Source organism: Mastigoproctus giganteus, chromosome 6 (assembly GCF_048544385.1).
Source record: "Mastigoproctus giganteus isolate SK-2022 chromosome 6, ASM4854438v1, whole genome shotgun sequence".
NCBI classification, from domain to species: Eukaryota; Metazoa; Arthropoda; class Arachnida; order Uropygi; family Thelyphonidae; genus Mastigoproctus; species Mastigoproctus giganteus.
In genome coordinates, this window is record NC_143580.1 from 228,868,293 (window position 1) to 228,890,470 (window position 22,178).

Below are 22,178 nucleotides of genomic sequence, written 5' to 3' on the forward strand. Positions count from 1 at the left end.
GTGGAGGTTGATAGCCTAAATAAGTTTAAGGCTCAGCTGGACAGGTATTTTGAACGAACAGAGGGGTGAAGTGGAAGTGGGTTTTTTTTTTTTTTTTTTTTTTGGCTGATGCTGCATAAGCTTGCTTTCTTGCATCAAATGCCTCTACGAATGCTAATGCTAATGCTAAAAATGACTTCCGTTATGAAATTTTAGATTCATTTAATCAGCTTAATGCCGAAGAACAAGCCTTCTATATCCAAACTGCCTTACTACGAGCAACTGAATGCTCGACTAAGAGAATAGCTCCAAAAAAGCATCTGTTCCCTGTTGGAATCCCCATCTAACGGTTTTAAGAAGACGTGTTCACAGGGAAAGGAAACTGTATCAAAAACGATGTTCTTGGCCTCCCAATGAAGTACAAAGACTCAGAAATGAATACAGAACCATAAAACATCAGTATAATCTCAAAATCTCTAAGCAAAAAATCGCTACCTGCCAGTCTTTCGTCTCCACTGTGGGCAACTCGAACCCGTGGGACTACTCTATAAACTTAGCAGAGGTAAAGTGCCAACCAATGATATTTACAACTGCATAGTGACCAATGACTCTGAAACCACGACCTGGCATTATACTGTAACAATGATCCTGGATAAACTTTTCCCTCAGGATGATCGGTAACAGAAACACTCTCCCACTCAATCTATAACAAGAACCCGCAATCTTCAATACTCCTCCACTGTGGATACTGACCTGTTTACTCAACAACAGCTTCAAACAGCTATAAATAAAATCAATGTCCAAAAATGTCCTGGACTTGACTTTTTGGAGAATACCATCATTAAGAAGTTCGGAGAAACTTATCCTAACATTCTGTTAAATATCTTCAACAAATGTCTTCTCTGTGGTACTTTCCCCCCGTCTCTGGAAGAATGCACTAGTCAAACTACTAAGAAAACCCAACAAGCCACCATCAGACCCCAGAGCCTTCCATCCGATTTCTCTCCTACCAAATCTGGGAAAACTCTACGAACGACTACTCGCCCCAAGAATCTATGATCTTCTCCAAGCTCAAGATATCTTTTAACCTCACCAATATGGATTCGTTAAGGGCAAGTCTTGTGAAGATGCACTTCTTGCGTTAAAAAATTACATCCAGAATTCCACATCAAAATATGAAATGGCCATCTTCATAGACTTTGAAGGTGCTTTTGACTCCCTCTGGTGGGAGAGTGCCCTCGGAAGCCTTCGGAACTTCTCATGCTCCTTTCAGTTGTACCAACCTATCCGAGCCTACTTTGATCACAGTTCTATACAGGTCACTTCAAAAACCTGCAGAATAACACGAGCTGTCGAAAGAGGATGTCCTTAGGGCTCTGTTCTGGGGCCGCTCTTCTGGAACATTACACTAAATACGTGGCTAACCAGACAGTTTGATTTTGCTACTCCATTCGCATATGCTGATTGTCTTCTCAAGCAACTCCAGGCAACAAATTCAAGAAAGAGCTTCTCCGGTCTTAAAGGATCTCATTAAAAGGGCAACTGTCAACAAGCTTAAAATATCTCCATCCAAAACCCGGCTCATGATCTTTAAAGGTCAACTAAATATCCATCGTCCTCCTATCTTGAAAATAGTTAACAAGCAAATACCATATGTCAAGTACTTAAAACATCTTGGTGTGATCATTGATGATAGGCTCAATTTTACTCTCCACGTAAACCACCTAATAGATAAAATCAAGAAATTTACTATGGCTATTGTTCGGATTACAAGAACCGACTCGGGGCTTGGACGCAGAGTTCTTCACTTATATTACAAGGCAGTATTCATACCTATTGCAACCTATGCTGCTCTGGTTTGGTATGACAGAATTAAGAACGTCAAACTGAAATTAAAACTACTCTCCTTGCAAAGATCCGTGATTCTTACAATGCTCCGTGCCTGCAAAACTGTCTCAACTGATGCCCTGCAGGTCATAGCTGGAGTATTACCTCTGGACTTGCACATTTTACATCGTGCCTTCTGCTACTTTCAAAAACATCAGACCTCCATGGAATTCTATGGAATACAGAATGACGACCTTGGAGACACCAAAACTGAAAAAATCCGGATTTGGCCGCTTTAACAAAAATTTGGCACGATCGTTGGAATACAACCCCTAAAGGCAGAACTATATATAAATTTATACCAGATGTCTACTTTACTGCCAACAAGAAAAATTCCCTATGGTTCTCTCCAAACCTCTACACATCACTTATCATAACTGGACATGGCTCTTTCAACTTCAAACTCGTTCAGTTCAGAATAAGCAATAGCGATTCTTGCCTTTGTCTCCAACTGGAAGACTGGAACCACCTGCTCTATCACTGCCCTCTTTATGCTGACCTACGGAAATCCCTACAAGACTGTATAAACACCGTCTCACCTGGCAACGAAAAACATCTAGTAGAATCTGCCTCACACCTTAGAATCCTACAATTTGCTTCTGATTTATTTGCTAGAAGAAAACTTCTGTTGGACAAATCACTTTTATTTTATTTTTATCTATTTTTTTTCTTTTAAATTTATTCATATATTTTTTTTTCTCTCTTTTCTTTTTTTTTCTCTTCTTTTTTTTTTATTTTATTTTTACTTTTGTGTAATTTTTTTCTTCTATTTTCTTTAACTGTACCGGCTGCAGAAAATAGAAGTCTGGGCAACTTTTTATTTTATTTTATTTATTTATCTTATTTTATTTTATATAATTTTACTTCACCATCATTTTATTTACTTATTTTATTAGCAATTTTCTTCTTATTTTTTTTTTTTACTTTTTTTTAATACTGTTTTGTTTTATTTTCATTTATTTTATTTAATTAATTAATTTATTGATTATTATTTTTTATCTTAAGTTTATTTTATTTTACTTTTTTGTTTTTTTTTAACTAACTTTTTTTTTTTTTAAATTACGATTTTATTTATTAATTTTTTCCTCTATGCTGGTACCCAAGTTTGGGTGGCTGTGGGTACGGGATTTGCTGGCACCCACTGGTATAGCACTATCTCAGTGGGTGCGGAACTTCGCCCTCTTCGGGGCAGACAAAGATTGTAATGGTCTATCTCCACTTGGCTAAGGACATATCTAGTTGTGGCCCACCTCCTCGTGGTGTAGACGGGCACCGGGCGCGCTTTCCAGGAGATCGCCTGCCCGGTGGAAAAGAAGCCAGAAACAACTAAACAACACATAATATACACAAAAGTAACACTACACGTTTCTGGCCGCTCTACAGAGTTTTGTATCATCACAGAGTAACAGGACGGAGATGAACTTATGTTCCTGGAGCTGCTATACAGAAGATATTATACATGTCTACAGCCCTGACCAGTTATACGTTGCTCCAAAGACCTCACCAGTTAAAACGTTGCTCCAGTTAAACACACCAAATGTCCCAGTTCTTGCCAGAAAAACATGCCCTATATTAAGCAACCATCGCTATCTGCCTGGACAGTGGTTATCATGCACGATGGGTGCATGGATTTGTGTTGTTTGCGCCACACACGAAGGCTTCGGTCGGCGTTTTGCACCAGGTAGTTCGACTTATCCAACCAGTACAGTCATTTCCAGTCCTCCAGTGTCCAACCAGCACTCTTTGTACACCTTAATCACAGTGGGTCGTGATTAAGCTCATACAGTCATGCCCCTTTGAAACAGCGCGATATTTTTACTACGTTCCACAACTGCTGCTTTGTGACGTATATGCAAATTACCAGTTCTATTGTACGGAGCTGTTCAGCTTTTTCTCTGATGAGAAGTTTTTGCAGAAACTGGAACAAATAGAAATTACTGATAAGATTTAAGATAGATTGCTAAGTGGCTGCTGGGCAAAATGCAGAGGGTGTGATTAATCACTACCCTTCAGATTGTTGTTAAAATCAGCAGTGGGTCTATGAGAGATCGATGGACCCCTGTTGTTGTTGACTTTTTATAAACGACGGCGATGATGGGACGGAAGGCTTGATGCCAAAATTTGCAGACGTAAAGATTGGTAGAGTAGTTACTGATCAGTACCAAGCAGTGCTCCTTCATACTGACTTGAGCAGGTGGCAAGAATGGCCAGAAAAGTGTCAGCTATGTTTTATTGCAGCAAAATGTAAGATTTTACACTTGCATTTTGAAGACCACATTTGGAATACTGTGTTCAAGTATGAAGACCTCATCTGAAAAATAGACATTGAGCTTCTTGAAAGAGTCCAAATCTGGGAAACTAGCATGATTAGATGAAATAGAAATTCCAAATGAAGCGATATGCTTGGTTAGGTTAAATTAAAAACAGTAGAGAGAGAGAGAATAGAATCTGTGAGTTAATGCAGCCAGAAATGAAGTTTTCTGAGCAGTGTAAAAAGGCAGCCAGGAAAGTCCTTGATGTCGTCTCAACCAACCAGGGGGTTGGTTGAGACGCAGCAATGTATATTTTTGTGCCTTCCAGGCAGCAGGAGAAGACAGTAGGAATCATGAATCGGATCTTACAGATTTTAAATATGGGACGATGATTAGATACATCATTTCTTTCTGTGCCGGAAAATATGATTCGTCTGAGCTTCCAAAATCCAATATGGGAGATTTTATTCAAAGGTGAAAGACAGAACGTCTTTCATCTCTTTATTACCAATTCAAGAAAAAAGGTTTGAACAGCTGCACAGCGCGCTTCATGTATGTCATCAGTAGGCCACATCGCCAGACAGGTGCAAGAGGTGACAGGAACATCGATCAGCACATCAACCATATGCTCTTTTGTTTGAGCTCTTTAGGAATTGGTGCATTGAGTGTAGTGCCTGAAATCATGAAGCTCATTTTCTACTTCGATGTTTTGAAAAATTATTTTTATTTTTTATATACACTTGTGAGGTGGGTTTTTTTTAGTGTATTTGGATAGCTGATCCATCCAGTAACAAAATTTACCATACAATTGGATGAAAAACGTGGGTTGTAAATTCTTCAGTGTAAAAAATCTTTTTTACACTGAGGAAGCACTCTAGAAATGGAGGGGTCAGTATCATCACGACATCACTTCTATCATAGAGCATTTGCCACAGAGAATTGCCGCGCATAAAACACCTCGCTCTGTTCCAAGGGATGACCATAGGAACATTCGTCAATATGCCAGCTGTTCTATAGTAATGTGCATTAGCCCAATATCAAAGCCAGTCACCAATGCAAAATGGCGTTTTGCAATGGTAACTGACCGTACTATTGAAGTGATGTCTTTCCAACTTGGACTGTAGAAGAGCAGCAGATTCATTTTGATGGGCATGAAGATTGCACAACGAACTCTTCCAGTTGAAGTGTATTATCTCGATCATAGAGGCTAGTGGAGGTAGGATGATAGATTTGGCCAGTTAGAGGTAGTACCTATAACCAAGAAATCCGTGACCTAATTGGATAATTTGGACTACTATCAACAGTGTGACAGTATTAAACTTCTCGTCAGTAAAAGCATGATAACACTCCACGTCATATAGCGAAGATTGTATAAGGTTTTTGAAAATGACGCCGAAAAGTTGCTATGGTGAAATGGCATTCTTCCAAAAAGTTTTAGCAGTTATTTTGTAGAAGGAACGAAGGCGAATTCTGGCGGGCACCTATCGTGCAAGGTTGAGGCTGTAATATAGGGCAAATTTGGTCCCACTATGTTTTATATTCTTAACTGAAACCTCTTTTTGCAACTACTTGTGTACGCGTGCGTGTGTACTTTTTGTTTTGTCATATGGTTGGAGTGAAAACAACGAGCTCATTTTATTGTCTATATATTTTAATTTTTTTTCAGGATATTTTGTAATTTTCCATTTATATTTCGTTATTCTTTTATTCTGCTAAACCTCATCATCACCAGGTTGAGTGGAACTCCAGATTATAGCCAATATGTATTTAGTTTTCATTAAAGTGGTAATATCTCAATAAACACCTTATACAAGATAGTTGACACACTGAAATAACACAATTACTGTTAGTCCCGGGTCTCCCGCTTCTGTATGTGTGTCAACTACCAGACTGCCTAAATCCAGCGTTTTGCCAACTAATGAATATAAAAGTAAGAGCAACAAATTTTCAGAACAAGCTCATCAGACTCTTTGTTTAGAATGGTAACGAGCCGATGGAAGTTCCCCGAATTCAAATTCCGAATCAATTTTCTCCTTCATTAAGAAGAGAGACAACGCGGTTCGTTATTCGGTGGGAATAACATAACTAACCTGTTTCCACTCTTTCATTGTTCAAGAACAATGGGTTATACAACTAGAATTGACACTTCTCTGCGTTAACCCTGAGCCTTTGGTTTCAGCTGGTCCCGTTGAAGCTCCGGGTTATGTTGTAATTTCTTCGGGCAGTAAAATGGCAGAGAAAAATCGAATTTACATTCTACGAAGGGTGATCATTTAATTCACGGACTGGTGCAAGATCTTATCTTAATTGTCATCATCGGAATCTTCTGTGTTCTTCTCGAAATATTCTCCCTTGAACCTTACACACTTTCACCACCGTCGTACCTACGCATTAAATGCTTCTTGCAAGCCATTTTTCGAAAGACTGCGAAGTGATTCCGTTGTGGCTCTACAAACATCGTTGTGTCGGACGCGAAAGGCTTGCCTTTCAGAGTTTTCTTCAGACGTGGAAACAGGAAAAAATCACACAGGGCTAAGTCCGATGAATAAGTGGGATGTGGCAGAACCTCGGAACCTGTGGCAGTGATCGCCAAGACCACATATTATTATACGCTTCATTCATCTCATTAACTGTTTCCGATGCATTAAGCACCGTTTGACACAATAACGAATCACATATCGCTGTTCAATCTGTATGTCCGACATGATACTTGCTTCAAAACGATAGTCAGTGACACGCATCGAAAAAAAAACTCTCTTTAGGCAATTCTAGCTCGACAAGTAAAGGCATGCACATACAGAGCCTGCTCAGTAGCGATTAGGGAGAGCGTCTCTAGTGACAGTTATAGAAAGTTCTTGCGGTAAACATAAAATCTTGCACCAGACCGCAAATTAAATGATCACCGCTCGTATTTTGAGACCAATGTGATTTTCTTGTAAGTGGCAGTTTCATGTCATACGTTTTAAACTAGTGGCCAGCAACCTTTCTTACTATATGCGAAACTTTAAAATCAATCGAGGTCTGAAGATCGACCTGCTACAATTTTTTCAAGGGTATTTCTATTTTAATTAAAATACGCTATTTGTAGAACACTTTTGCAATTTTTATCGTAAAAATATATACATAAAAAATAAATAAATGACATACCCATCAATTTTCACAGCGCTATCTCTAACCGCTTTGACACTAGGGTCTCCTGAATAGGGAAACTTATTCTATAACTACCGGGTATATAAAAATTTGGGAAAAAATGAATCAGGCAAGTAACTAAGATTTCTTGCATTGATGTTTTCAATAAAATAATATTTTATTTCTGTACCTTTCGATTGACCAAAATGTGATCGACCATTTTTCTAATAAGAAGCCACACTTCTAATTAATGATTTTTGAAATGGAAAATTTAGGGGAATAAACTTGAACACTTCTCTGGTGGTATTACCAGAAGTGTTAAGTCAGCACTTTTCAACATTCAGTGATCCTAGAACATCATGTTTCTCTCATAATTCCACATTGTGGAATTATATGAGAGAATTATCTATCTGTACTTTGGTTGTTGGTGCAAAATTACCAAAGGAGTCAACTGGAACAAAATAACTCCCCCTTGATCTCACCATTAAAAGAAAGTACAATCTGATCTCTCAAATGAGTGTTATTAAAGTAAAATAATTCAAATTCTAACAAGTTTTGACAGATACATTTATTTCTGTGCTTTGTTCGTTGGGTTTTATTCAAAGATTCCATCGATGAATAAATTGATGGCGTTTTCATTGTATTTTATTTTTCACGTCTGGCGGCGCTACATTTTTATAGATCTCAACCCGGATCATAATTTAAAATGCTTGTTACACTTGTTTATTTTACAATGAAGTCATATCTTTAAATGGATACATTTTATGATTCCAACAAATTTTGTGCATCTAATTCCGATGCTGCGGACCATCTTAAAAAAAAAAATAGTGGAACAGTTTAAAGACTGATCCTGTCTATTTATGGTCACATGGCTACAGACTATTCATTAAAACTATATACCAGAGACAATGATTTTTTGTGTGATTGCTAAATGTATAGTACAGGCGATGAGATATAACATACATTACCAATATTTCTAAACAGAAATGCATACAATGGCTATATTCTACTGCAATGGCGCTACATTGAAAAAGAAAAATCGCGAAAATCAGACTATAGTGGAGAGAAATTTATAGGCAGTTCACAATCATTCGTTAGCTGCCCTCTTTTCTGTCTCATTCAGTATTCGTTTCACTAACATAATTCGTGGTACCGACTGCTTATGTAAGCAGTGCGTTCCTCATACCAACAATTTATTGATGAGAACGGGGTAGAACGCTTCGCAAAATAGCTAATAAATGACATTGACCCTCTTATAGAAATTCTCTCGACTATAGCAAGTTCATTCTTCATTCAGGGACTCCACCCAGAACAATGTATTTGCATGAAAGCAAGGACATTGTTCTGGGTAGAGTCTCGATTGCTGATAAATTAATTATCACACTGAAGCCCAACGTTTCATAAATTGTAGGCGATTTTGAAACAGAATAATTGGCTAGAAAGCAGTTATGGACTTTTTTTTCTGTAATGCGATGATCGACTCTCTTCTTTGGTTGAGAGCTTTTCGGTGTTTCCTCCAGGAAATGGCACTCAAACGCTACTCCGTTCTCATCCAGCCAAAATAACTGATCACGCTTATGGCCTTTGCTGCTTATTCAACCCAGAATAATTCTGTTGACTCTATTCCTGTTTTTAATTTTAATTCGATTTATCTTTCAATTTCCTTCTGTTTACTTTCTTAAATCCAATTTTTTTTTTAATGTCTAAAACAGTTATGTTACTTTAATATAAATGTGCCACTGTATATTTGGTTCGATTGTATTTCTGGTGAATGTGTTTTATGATTCCTTGTATTAGAAGTTGGGTGTTTCATGGTCCCATCTCATTCAGGATGAAAAACTCGATGTTCAGTTGAAAAAATGAAACATCATTAGATTAACTCTGTCCAGCATGAAAGTGGGCCAAAAAATTATCCCTCCTACTGATTAAAAGTTTCCTTGGGGAAGGAATCAGGGCTTGGCTTTTCCATGAAATGTGGAAGCGGGAGTGGAAGGGCTAGCTGCGAAAGGATAAGGTAATTCGTTAGCAATTTCGTGATATTCGAGCTTACATACTTATTGATGTTTGCTATGGTATATATAACTGAGCTGCATATGCATTTCATTTATACATCTAAATATTCAAAAACCAATTAAGATTATCTGTTTCATAAATTTATCAAATTTCAGAAATTTTCTAAAATACTTTTCGTGTCTTCTTCCGTTTACTGCAGAAGGCTGACGCCATAACAAGCTGTGACAATTACTGATATGCAAAAATCGTCAGACCAACATAAAAAATATTCTTCTTACATTACAGTTAACGTTCCCAAAATCCCACATTTGTAGAAGTATGATGGATACTAGCTTACCACTTTAGAAAGATCCAGGATCAAACTTCGCCGATGATACAAAACTCATCAAACAGGCTCAGTAGTCGCTCTGAAGCTGACACGAAAATCCAGTTTTCAACCTATTTTGATGATGATCTATATTGGAATTTGTTGCTAAACTTATGGTGGTAACAAATAATTTCATAAACAAAAGTTATTTTAACCTACTGAAAAGCAACTTATAATTGTTTGATTGAAAGCTGTGCGTGAGTTTCTAATTTTACAGAAAAGGGAAATTTTTAGCGAAGAAAATGCTTTTCGAAGGCACTAAGCAATCGCTAATCAAAGTTGAATCATCGTCTGTCAGAGGCAGAAAGCTATTTTGTGTTTTCTGCATGGCTTAGTACAAAAATATACACTTTGTACTTGTTTTAGTTCCATAAACGTAGGACATTTCCTTAAAAGTTAGATCACACTACATACACTGTATATCGCTAAACATTTCACAAATACTAATTCTTGCTAACATCAGTTTTTCCTAGGAAACGACATTAAAAGACTTTACTTTTAATTAAGTCTTAGGATTTCACACGAAGAACACATTATTAATAACGGAAAGACACTGGTTTCGGCCTTGGTCAATCGTCAAGGTTCTACCGGACTCCTTTATTGCTACATCAAATTATATTTCTCACGGCTTCCAGGCCTGATGTATTGAGGGAAGTTGAGCAACGTGGCTGCTGCCCGCTGGTGCCTGTGGATGACTCTGAAATGGAAGTTAGAAATTAAATAGGAATTTATGAACATAATGCAGTACATTAAAAAATCAGCTTATACTCTTAGTGTTATGATATTGTTGTGTATCAAGAAACGTTCAAATTTTGTATACTATAACACTAAGAGGGTAAATAAAATGAAAACAAATGTTTTGCTATATGCTTTATTAATCAGGAAATAAGAAAATAACCACCGTCCTTCGCACTGGGTGGAAAAGGCCAGATTTCGAACCCGTTAATGATGTGAGGACATTTTCTGGACTTTTTCATTATGAGTTAGTTGGTCTGAGGTGCGGATATGGAGTTTCACCCCACAGAAACTCGGATTTTTCGTCAAGAAATACAGGTAAACTGAGCAGGAACACATGCAATTTATGGATCTATGGGTAGATGAGGTTATTCTCGGGTGGTCCTACTATGAAGGTTTCTTTTGTACGAAAAACCAGAAGTTCGCTGGAGGAAAAACCAATCAACCCTCGCCTGAGACTGGCTAACTCAACCATGTTGTGAAAAAGGCCCGAAAGAATTCTTCGTATCATTGACACAATTCGAACTCGTGCCTTTTCTCCCATTGAAGAAAGACAATGATTAAAGTAAAATACCAGGCTTATGCTGCACCAGCCAAAAAAATTCCAGAGAGAGAGAGAGGATGAGAAGCGCACCGAAATTGCTAGGGTCAAGACGGATCTTGCGAGGGTGGCTATCCCACCAGTACCCTAGACAGGTGTGACCTACAGGCACGTGACCACGTAGCGACCAACAGGAATATACAAGGTAATGACTCCGCCGCGAGCGCCTTTATCCCATACTATCCGAACCTATCACAGCAGGTTTCTAGGGTCCTGAAATCCCATGGGATAAAGTGCATACAGCTCCCGGGCAGGAAATTGCAATCCCTCATCTCTAGAGTGAAAACATCGGTTCCCACTTTACTACGAAGTGGACTAGTCTACCGCATTTCTTGCAGTGACTGCGCTGCTGGTTGCTACGTTGGAGAAATTGGCAGAAGGCTCGCCAAACGTATCTCAGAACAAAAAAGAGCCATCCACTTAGTGGACATAGAACACTCAGCCATTGCTGAGCACTTCTGGTCAACCCGACACGACATTGACCAACGCTGCGATGTCATGGTTTTCGATCGGTCCCGCCATTACCGACGCCGCGCCTGGTTGGAGTCGTTGCACATCACGTGCTCTAATACTTCGGTCAACAGAAGCAGTGGATGTCGTGTCCACCCTATTATTGAGGCAACCATTCTCATGACTGACAAACGTTGGAAACGTTCACATACGTCAAAACCACAGGCTGCAACTTCAAACAGTCAGTTGTTACATCACGCAGTTTACTGTGCTTGACTGGTACTACATGCTCTTAAGTTCTATGTTACTAAATTTTCAGTTCAACTGATGAAGGTTACCATAATAACCGAAAGTTTTTTTGTACTGTATGTATTTAACATATTCTGTTTTACAATTTAACGTTAAACCTGTCATTTATTTTATTTTTGTTTCCGTTTCGCTCTGTGCTACATAATAGATTATACAGAATGAAAATACTTGGAAAAATACAAAGGCCAGCTGGATTGGTACCAACGGAGGAGGGAAACACACACAATATATAAGAATATATTACAGGAATATTTTGAGGGAGCAGCAAAAGCCTCTGGTTTCCTTGCAATGTGTAGCCAATAACAATACTTTCAACTGTTGGTAGATCGGAAACTGTGCAAGAAAAATAAACAATTACTGTATTATTAACAAAAGGATTGAAATAACTAAAAGGTTTACATATTAAATAACCAGTTAAGCTACTAACATATCAAATCACCTTGCGTGGCTGAGGATCTTTGGAAAGATCGGGAAACCTTAAAGACGACAGCGGTTCCTCAGTTTCCGCTTTGTGAATTCCTTCCAGAAGTTTCCCTTTATTATGTCCAATTGGCTGGCCAATAACCTCCAGGTGAGGCAGAATAATGCTGTTCTCGGATCTTTTCTTCTTTCGTTGTCTCTGAAAGTAAACCAATCAGATTAGCGGGGGGTGGAAACTAAAACTTACAGATAGTGAATCACATGAACGACACCATTAAAATAAACGTTTTATTCCATGCATTGGAAACCCGACTTGGAGAACTTATTTTTCGTTCAGAAGGATATTACTTCTCTTCTACCCTGGTAGCTGATAGAGTGGTCCTTATCACCGTCCTTCCAAACAATTCGGCCTTCAACCCACGCAGAGTAGGTTAATAGCAGAAAAACTGTTTCAGATTTCGTTCTTGAGAAAAAGCTGAAAAAGTCATATTAGGTCATATACTCCAGAACATCGGCCCGTGTGTAATGTATCCACGTTTTGTGTTATCTGGTCGAGTTGCCTATTTTTCTGGATGAAAAACCCGAGTTTCCACGTTTAAGGTAATTTTTTAAACTGGATTTTACTTTTACAAGATGTTTACCTCGACAGCTATGTTCATTCATCTTTTCACATTCTCCTGACCATTTATTTCCCGAGTTGTTCTAATAACAATAAAACTTAAAAAAAGTGAATATAATCTAAATAATGTACGTATCTCACCTTCACCTCATGGGGCGAGTCCAATGTTCTTTCTGACCGTGAGCTAATATCAGATGCGGGATGAGGTAGTGGTGAAGTCTTCTGACCCTTCGATGGTCCTTTGTCCGACATGCTGTCCACCATTGGCAGTTTCCTTCTGGAGGAGTTGTAACGCTCAGCGAGTCTAAAAAAAGAAAAGGAACAGCAAATTGACATTACCGAATTTATTAATGTAGGGATAAATAGATAATTTATTACATTAGCCACTTTTCCACGATTAACCTACCTGAAGTCACTGAAATAGGGATTTTGCAATGCTTCGGCGGCGTTTGGCCTGTCTTCTTCGTCATAAGCACAGAGTACAACTAAAAGATCGTGGGCAGCTGGCGAGGCGTTTGGAGAAAGTGACTCAATCCCCAGTCCACTACCTGCCTCAAAGGTGAAATCGAACTTCAGGGATCTTTTACTGAAAAAAAATTTACGAGAACTCTGAAGTGGCATACAGGAAAACGAACGACAAAAAAACTCGTGCGGATTTTTAGGAAAGAATTAAAACACGTAAAAAATGAACAAAAACTTTTATTCGTAAAAGAAGCTAGTAATGGATGATACCAGACGCACTTATATACATTTATAGTATCTTATGTAGGGAAACTCCTTTTCTTCTGGAGAAGTTTAAACGCTCAGCGAGTCTGAAAAAAGAAAGGGAACAACAAATTGACATTATTGAATTTATCCTTTAGTCAGCTCGGCCGTTGTGTACTGTGATGATATAGAAATTCTGTAAAATGGGTAGGAATGTGTGCTATGTGTGTGTGTTGTTCAGTTGTTTCTGGTCACTTTGACATTAGGAAGACGAGGACAGCCTGCCCAGTGCCCGTCTACACCACGAGGAGGTGGGCCACAACTAGGCTTTGGTCGTAGCTGATCCAACTGTCCTGTACTTCAGAACAAGCGAGTTTAGGGTCATTTTTTAATTTGAAAAACATCCTGCATCCACTGGTGCAGTGCAAGACCAGTGAATGACAGCAAGCCAGTACCTACCTAGGGAGTCCAAATCCGGACACCATCAAAATCCCCCCATCTAGCACAACGTTAAAGGCCAGCAAAAAAAAAAAGAAAAAAGTAGGTCTCTGAGTTTGTTTTTGGCAGTAGGTTTATGTGAAACCCATTTTCTCAGTTTGTACATCTAACTCGGTCGTAAATGGAAACACATGATTTCGTTGCTCGCATCCAATCTTTCTGCAAGTACCTGGCATGATTTTAATATCAGTATTAGAAGCGGAAAATGATGCAAGAAAGCACGTTTACACAGTATCAGAAAAAAAAAAAAAACTCACATCACCTGGGCATCCCCCTTAATAGTCTGTCTAGTTCTTCCTTGAATTTATCCAAACTACACACTGCCACAAGAACAGACGGAAATTAGTTCCAAAAATCAACTGGCTGAAGGCAAACTTCCGAATATATCTCTTCTGCAAACATCCTTCTTCAATATGAATTTAAGCTCCCTCGTGTGTAGTCTGAGCAAGAGGAAGAATCTCATCAGCATTGAGTTCGTCTAATCCATTAAAAGCCTTAAACACATCAATCAGATCCCCTCGCAGATGTTTAGTCTCATGATGCTGCACTTTTCAGAACTGAAGCAAGCCTTTCTTTGTAAGATCACCCGTTTGCTACTCCCTCACCAATCTCATTGCCCTTCTCTGCACCCATTCCTGCAGATCCTTTCGAAAATGAGGCGTCCAGACCTGTATGCAGCATTCAAGATCCGGCCTAACCATTGCCATGTACAATGGGATAATCACCTCCTTATCCTGCTAGCAAAGTTCCTGTATACCATTGATACAACCCCATGACCTGTCCTGGAGGCTGTCTGCATTGCTCAGAAAACTTCATATCTGATTGCACAATTATCCCAAGGTATTTTTTTCCCACTACCATGAGCGTAGTACTATACAACTGATACGTTAATCTGAGATTACTGCTACCCTTATGCAGTACTTTGCATTTGTCAACGTTAAACCTCAATTGCCATTTCTCTGTCCGACAGTCTAATTTTTCTAGATCTTGTTGCATTCGAACACATAAATCCGGCTCCTTGTTAAGAGTTTGATAAAACCTCTGGCATCCCTCTTCCCTAAAGAATTCCTCATATGTGAATGGAGATGCAAAATATATATTCAGTTTGTCAGCAACCTGGATAGGATCATCAACAGTTAAACCATTCATATCTAGTGGACTAATGATTCCTCCCTTTCCTTCCACGGTTAATACACGTAAAAAGGTCTTTGCTGATTTTCTTGACATTCTTTGCCAGAGCTTCTCGTAGTCTGCCTTGGCTTGCCTAACCTCCCGTGTAACTTGTTGCAGACTAGTTTATATCTACCATAGGCTTCTGTATCACCTGACAATTTATATGCATCCCAAGCATTTTTCTTCTCTACCGCGTGTCTAAACAGTTCATCTATCATCCATTTAGTCTAATCCTTGAACAGTATTTCTTAGTTTGTATGAAAAGCCTAGTACCTCCTTTTTTGGTTATTTCGTCGACTCATTCGTCGTCATTAATGGCAGTCTTTTGCTCCTCACGGCAAGACCTCATTCAATTGACTCATCACCTGATTAAAAATTTTTGAACCATTTTTGTGCTGTACGTTTACTTACTGTATAAGTCAGCGAGAGTAGCACATGGCATCGTCACCGTCCTTCCCACACCGGGTGGGAAAGGCCAGTGTTCGAATCCCGTCAATGACAGGAGGAACTTTTATGGTCTTTTTTTTTCACTCCGTTTCTGAGTTAGTCGGTGGAAGGCGGCTAGATAATACGGTTCTCCCCCACCCCCGGAAATTCGAGTGTTTTGTACAGAAAAAGAGACAAAATCGATGAACACAGCAATTCATGAACATAATACGCTTGGGTAGTTGAATTAACATTCCGGGAGACCCTAGTGTGACGTATTTTATTTATTTACTGTATCTTCTCCAAATTCCATGCATATCTTGTACTTACAAAGTATATAAATTGTAGGCATCATGCGACTGACGACTAACTCGGTGTCATTTGTGACGTTGAATCAGTAGCCATCTACAATGGCTTCCACATAATTATGAATTATGAATACTAAGCTACTCTATATAGGAAAGGTATTAATTGAGATGGGAACAATCTGAAGTATTATATCATTTCCAATCAAATCAGATTGCAAATGACAAAAATGCATTATTCTCTCCTCAGACAGACATCATAAAGTTAAAAAAAAAAAAAAAAAAAGGATGAAGTCCAAAGTCTTAGTAGTCGACAAAGTTATTTAAGAGAAGTTATCGCTGTGAGGTGCCTTTATGCCCAGTAAAGTAAAGTAATTAAGCAAACGCAACCAATGAACTCTCGTGGATTGCACAGTCGGAAGAATCGCCGTCCTCCCCACATCGGGTGGAAAAGACTTGGATTCGAGTCCCGTCGATGACGAGAGGAATTTTCATGGGCCTTTTTCACAATGTAGCTAAGTTACTCGGTCTCAGGCGAGGGTAGCATGGTTTTGTTTCTCACGGAAACTTGGATTTTTCGTCCAGAAAAACAGAAAATAAACCTCAGAACACACGCAATTTACAGACAATGTACACGGCGCAACATGACTTCAGCTGCCGATGCTCCTAAAACCCAACAACAATAATCTGGTGGAAAAGAGCTGAGTTCGTGTTCTGTCGATGACGTGAGGAATTTTTATGGTCTTTTCTCAACGTGGCTGAGTTAGCCGGTCTCAGGCAAGGGTAGCATGGTTTTTCCTCCCGGAAACTCGGTTTTTTCGTACAGCAAAACGGAAAATCGACTAGAGAACATACAATTTACAGCAATATGGCTTTAGTCGCTGATGCTCCTAAAACCCAACAACAACCGCCGAATCATATGATGAAACTTGGGATGAGTTACAGTGAAATGAAAGAAAGGGGAGAAAAATATATACTGTATATATATATATATATAATTTGAAGACTAAATGCACTGCACAAGGCATAATATGTTATGGGTTGAGATTAACTATATAATATTGGTGTAAATACATCATAGTTTACCCATTTGGCATCTCTCACTATTTTGGAATTAATTTCGCAACCGTGACATGTCTGCATTATGAGGGTAACTGTCCGCCCACCGATGAGTGAGGCAACCAGCTCCGAAACGCGTCTGGGTGGTGCCCACTGAGAATAAATAACAGTAATGTTCTCTACTAGAGAAGCGTTATTTATTCGAAGTAGTGCAATACCCGGTATCTCGTTGTGAAGGTAGCCACAATATGGGATATAATAAAACGATGCCGTTACACTACTTATGTAGTTAAATTTATGGGTAAACTATGGTGTATTTACACCAATATTATATATATATATATATATATATATAGATGTGGCTGAAGTCAGATATAGAAATAAAAATAAGGTTACTTACTGACGTCTGAGTTTCGACAGTACCGATGGCTTCGGAGCTCCGAGAACGCTGTGGATCCTAGCAATCTGATCTATCTCACTTGTGCCAGGAAACAAAGGACGGTTTCTAACAAAAGAAAAATAATGACAGTGTTAGTTTGAAGTAAAAGTTTCGATTTTGAACATTTTTCGATTAAAAAGTTTCTTTACAATCCGAAACAGCGTGGTCACTGTTGGAGAGAAACTTGTTCGGCTACAAGATTTCTAAAATTCTACAAGTATGTCATTGACGAAATTTCTGATATACATATATTCCAAGTGGACGAAGGCAGAGCTTTCTGCTTACTTTGGCTCCGCCTTAATCACAAAAGGACATCACAAGTTTCTGGCCTTCGTGGGTAGCACAGTTGGTAGAATCGCCATCCTCTCTCCACACAGGGTGGAAAAGACCTAAGTTCGAGTCTCGTCGATGACGTGAGGAATTTTTATGGGTATTTTTCACAAAGTGGCTGAGTTAGTCGGTTACAGGTGAGGGTAACATGGTTTTTTCCTCTGGAACTTTTTGTCCAGCAAACAGAAAATCGACCACAGAACACGAGCAATTTACAAACAGTACACACGGAGCAATACGGCCTTAGTCGCTGGTGTTCCTAAAACCCTAATACAACAACCACGAGGAACAGCGAAAATCAATACATAAGCTATTGTAAAGCCATAATGGTGACAATGTCTGGGTTTTACGTGCGAGAAATAAATAAAAGTTAAGTTACGCAATAAACGCAAATGCATATTTCGGAGAAACCGTTAAATATGCACAATTTTTTCTATGTAGCCTAAATGTTTACATTTATACCAGCATTATGCGTTTCAACTCACGTTTTTGTGTTTGTATCTGTACCTGCTGAATTTTATTGTCCACTTTTGTTTCAAACTTGGCTTTATCTATTACACTACTTTAGATCAATAATTAAACTCGAAATAGTAGTAGTAGTAGTAGTAGTGGCATGTGATGCAAGAAAGCAAATGTATGAGCTTATGCAGCATCAGCCAAAAAAAAAAAAAAAAAAAAAATCACACCATTCCCTCCAAATGCCTGTCCAGTTCCTCCTTAAATTTCAACCTATCAACTTCCACAACGACAGATGGAAGTTTGTTCCAGCAATTAACCACCCGCTGGCTAAAGGCAAATTTCCGCACATCTATTCTACATCTGTCCTTTCTTAATTTGAATTTATGCCCCCTTAGGTTCGTAATCTGAACAAGTGGAAGGATCCCATCAGAATTCAGGTTTGCTAAACCCATTCAAGGCCTTATACACCTCAATCAGATCACCGCGCAGGTGCCTAGTCTCCAGCCACTGCAATTTGCAGAACTTAAGCCTCTCTTGATAAGAGAATCCCTTCATTCCCCTCACCAATCTTGTTGCCCTCCTCTGTACACGCGCAAGTAAATCTACATCCTTCCTAAAATGAGGCCTCCAGACCTGTACGCAGTACTCAAGGCGTGGCCTGACCATTGCCTTATACAGAGGGATAATCACCTCCTTTTCCCTGCTAGCAAAATTCCTATATATCATTGACAAAACCCCATGACCTGCCCTGGCAGCCTGTCTGCATTGCTCAGAAAACTTCATATCTGCCTGCACAATTACTCCCAGGTCTTTTTCATTTTCTACCACCTTAAGTGTAGTACCACACAGTTGGTACGTTTCTCTGGGGTTACTTCTACCCATATGCAGTACTTTGCATTTGTCAAGGTTAAACTTCAGTTGCCACTTCTTAGCCCATCTGCCCAAATTATCTAGATCCTGTTGCAGTAGCACACTGCCATTACTGTCATTAACAACCCTGCCAACCTTTGTAACATCTGCAAACTTCGACACTAAGCCTGATATACCTTCATCAATATCATTGATAAATATACAAAACAACAGTGGACCCAACACCGAACCCTGTGGGACTCCACTAATAACATTAGTCCAAGAAGAGCAGCACCCATTGATTACTACCCTCTGTCTTCTCGCACTTAACCATCCTTTTATCCATTGTAGCAACTTACCCTTAATACCGTTCTGCTCCAATTTGTACAATAGTCTTCCATGCGCAACAGTGTCAAAAGCTTTCCTGAAATCCAAATATATGATATCAAAATTATTTTTTGCATCCAGTTCCTTTGTAACCACATCATAATATCCTATCAAATTTGTCAGACAAGACTTTCCCTTAACAAACCCATGCTGTGTCTGAATTATTGCTGCAGTCTTGTCTAGATGATCCTGCAATGCATCTTTAACCAGCGACTCCATTATTTTACCCGGAACAGAAGTTAAACTAACTGGTCTGTAATTACTCGTGTCATCCTTCGATCCCCCTTTGTGAATTGGGGATACATTTGCACATCTCCAGTCCGTGGGAACCTCCCCTGAGTCCAAGTTTGCTCTCATAATTATGGCTAAGGGTTTGCTTAGTTGCTTTGCCGCCTCCTTTAATATAACTGGATAGATCCCATCCACCCCAAGTGCTTTTCTTATGTTTAACTTCAACAGTTTCTCTTCCACTTTGCTCTCAGTTATTACAAAATCATTAAGTATCCTGCTACAATTTGATAACCTTCTGCCATTTTCAAACCTTAATAATTCCTCACGTGTGAATGTAGATGCAAAATACTCATTCAGTTTGTTTGCTATCTGAGCAGGATCATCAACAGTCGAACCATCGATGTCAAGTGGACCAATCAGATTCATCCCCTTCCTTTTAGAGTTTATATAAGTAAAGAAATCCTTGCTGTTTTTCTTAGCATCTTTTGCCAAGGATTTCTCGTAATCTGCCTTCGCCTGCCGAACCTCCTTTGTGACCTGATTACAGACCAGCTTATATCTGCCATAGGCTTCTGAGTCGCTTGATAATTTATATGCATCCCATGCATTTTTCTTCTCTGTTACGAGTCTCATTAGTTCATTTGACAACCATTTAGGCCTAAACCTTGAACAATATTTCTTAATAGGTATGAAACTTTTAGTAGCTTCCACGATTAATTCCTTGAATGCTTCCCACTTAGAATTTACTGTTGGTAACATCGTCAGTTGATCCCACTGTACAGAATTTAAAAACTGTCGGAGACCACTGTACTCGCCTTTACGGAAGCAAAATCCCTTTCCTTTACCCCTGATGGTAATTAAATCTTTAAGTAAATCCCACGTCAGTACACTGTGATCACTGCCACCTAGTGGTTCTTTTATCTGCAAATTCCTAATACATGAATGATCACTGCTGATAACCAGATCAAGAGTATTATAATAGATAAATAAATAAATAATAGACTACATATGAAATATGACTTCCATAAATGTTTTTATTTAATATTAGCAGTGTTTTATAGCAGTGAGGTGAAAATGTTTCGTTTATAACTTAAAATTATATCATAAAAGTCATTAGGAAATTAAGGCTTCGTTTAACGCATTAAAATGCATGCACTTGTGTACTATAAGCATCGTGGGTTGAAAGTAAACCTTCGAAAGCAGATGCGGAGACTTTTTTCCATGTTGAGGTATTTAATTTTGTTAATAGTTTACAGAGTAAATAAAGAACTAACAGTACCCCTTGCGAAAATTTCACAATTGGTAGCAGGGTTTTTCTCTAGCTGTCTTAAAGAAATGTAGTACCCATGTAGTATCAATATATACTTGTAAATGTATTCAGGATCGGTCTTTCAAAACGATCGTGAATACATTAGCAGAAAAAAGGAAAAGGAGTGTTTCTCCTTTAAGGCAAGGTACATTCAATACAACCAGTCAGAGTGGCATTTTGGCTGTGACATACTTCTAAATCCTTAAACTTCAAAACGAAAAACAAATAAATTCGAAGTTGATAACAATAAAATGATGAGTTCTGAAAGTATTAAACGTAACGAATGGCAATGAGTGCATGAGCTCGCGTGCGCAACGTGGGGACATATAGTGAGCTGTGACTAAATCCTAACGATTAGTTCTTTCTTTTAAGGTAGACAGCGCTAGTACAGAATTTGGCAATTGGTAGCAGAGTTTATTATTATTTTTTTTCGGATCAAAAGACACGATTATGCGAACGTGCAGTCTGCGCGCGTAGCACAGCGGTATCGTCACTGTCCTGGAAAAGGCCAGACGTCATCGAATCCCGTCGATGACGCGCGAGGAACTTTAATGGACTGTTTTCACTCCGTGGTTGAGTTAGACCGACTAGGTCTCAGGCGTAGATAGCAAGGTCCCCCCCCCCCAGAAACAAGTTTTCGTCCAGCAAAAAAGGGAAATCGACGACGAGAGAACACATGCAATTTACAGACACAAACACGGGTTTATGTAATCAATTACGGGTAACCCTAATATAATAATTTTATTTTTTTGTGCGAACGTGCAAATTGTTATTCAGTTAAATGGTTAAATTGCAAATCATTATTCAGTTAAATAGTTAAAGGGCAAATTGTTAATCAGAAAAAAATGCCTAATCAACTTAGACAACTGTTTGTTTAACAGTTAACATCTTCCTGTGGCTCCGTCTATGAAGTGAATGTTGAACTATTCTCGTCTGTTACAAAACTGGTCCATTTTCCATAAAATAAAACTATTGGGAATTTTTAAATTTTAACAACTTTGTGCAAACCTAGGAAGAAATATCTTCAATTTGAGACCACTTCCAACCCGATCGGTTAAACCTATCGTTCGCATTGACTGTGGAAGGAAAACGGCTTCCGTATTAAATAATCTTACAGTCTTGAATATCCATAGGTAACAACTAGACGACTTAAAGTTTTCCTCAGTGGTATGAATAGCAGATTCAGGGAATAATAGCTACATTAGATACTGGGACATGGGGTTTTTTCATTGGATTTTGTCAATGAT

At 38.8% G+C, this 22,178-nt stretch overlaps 1 protein-coding gene across 1 annotated transcript in view; it reads right to left on the reverse strand.

Annotated features, from left to right (window-relative positions):
* Nucleotides 1-10,173: 10,173 nt before the first annotated feature.
* The window catches only part of LOC150085066 (uncharacterized), a 94,930-nt gene continuing 82,925 nt past the window's right edge, over nt 10,174-22,178 (reverse strand). The window contains exons 9-13 of the mRNA XM_090376453.1: nt 17,328-17,432; nt 13,168-13,347; nt 12,903-13,065; nt 12,162-12,341; nt 10,174-10,324 (exon numbers count right to left, since the gene is read on the reverse strand). Of these exons, the coding sequence (XP_090232579.1) occupies nt 10,250-10,324; nt 12,162-12,341; nt 12,903-13,065; nt 13,168-13,347; nt 17,328-17,432 (703 nt within the window). The 3' untranslated portion in view covers nt 10,174-10,249. The remainder of the gene's footprint in view (nt 10,325-12,161; nt 12,342-12,902; nt 13,066-13,167; nt 13,348-17,327; nt 17,433-22,178) is intronic.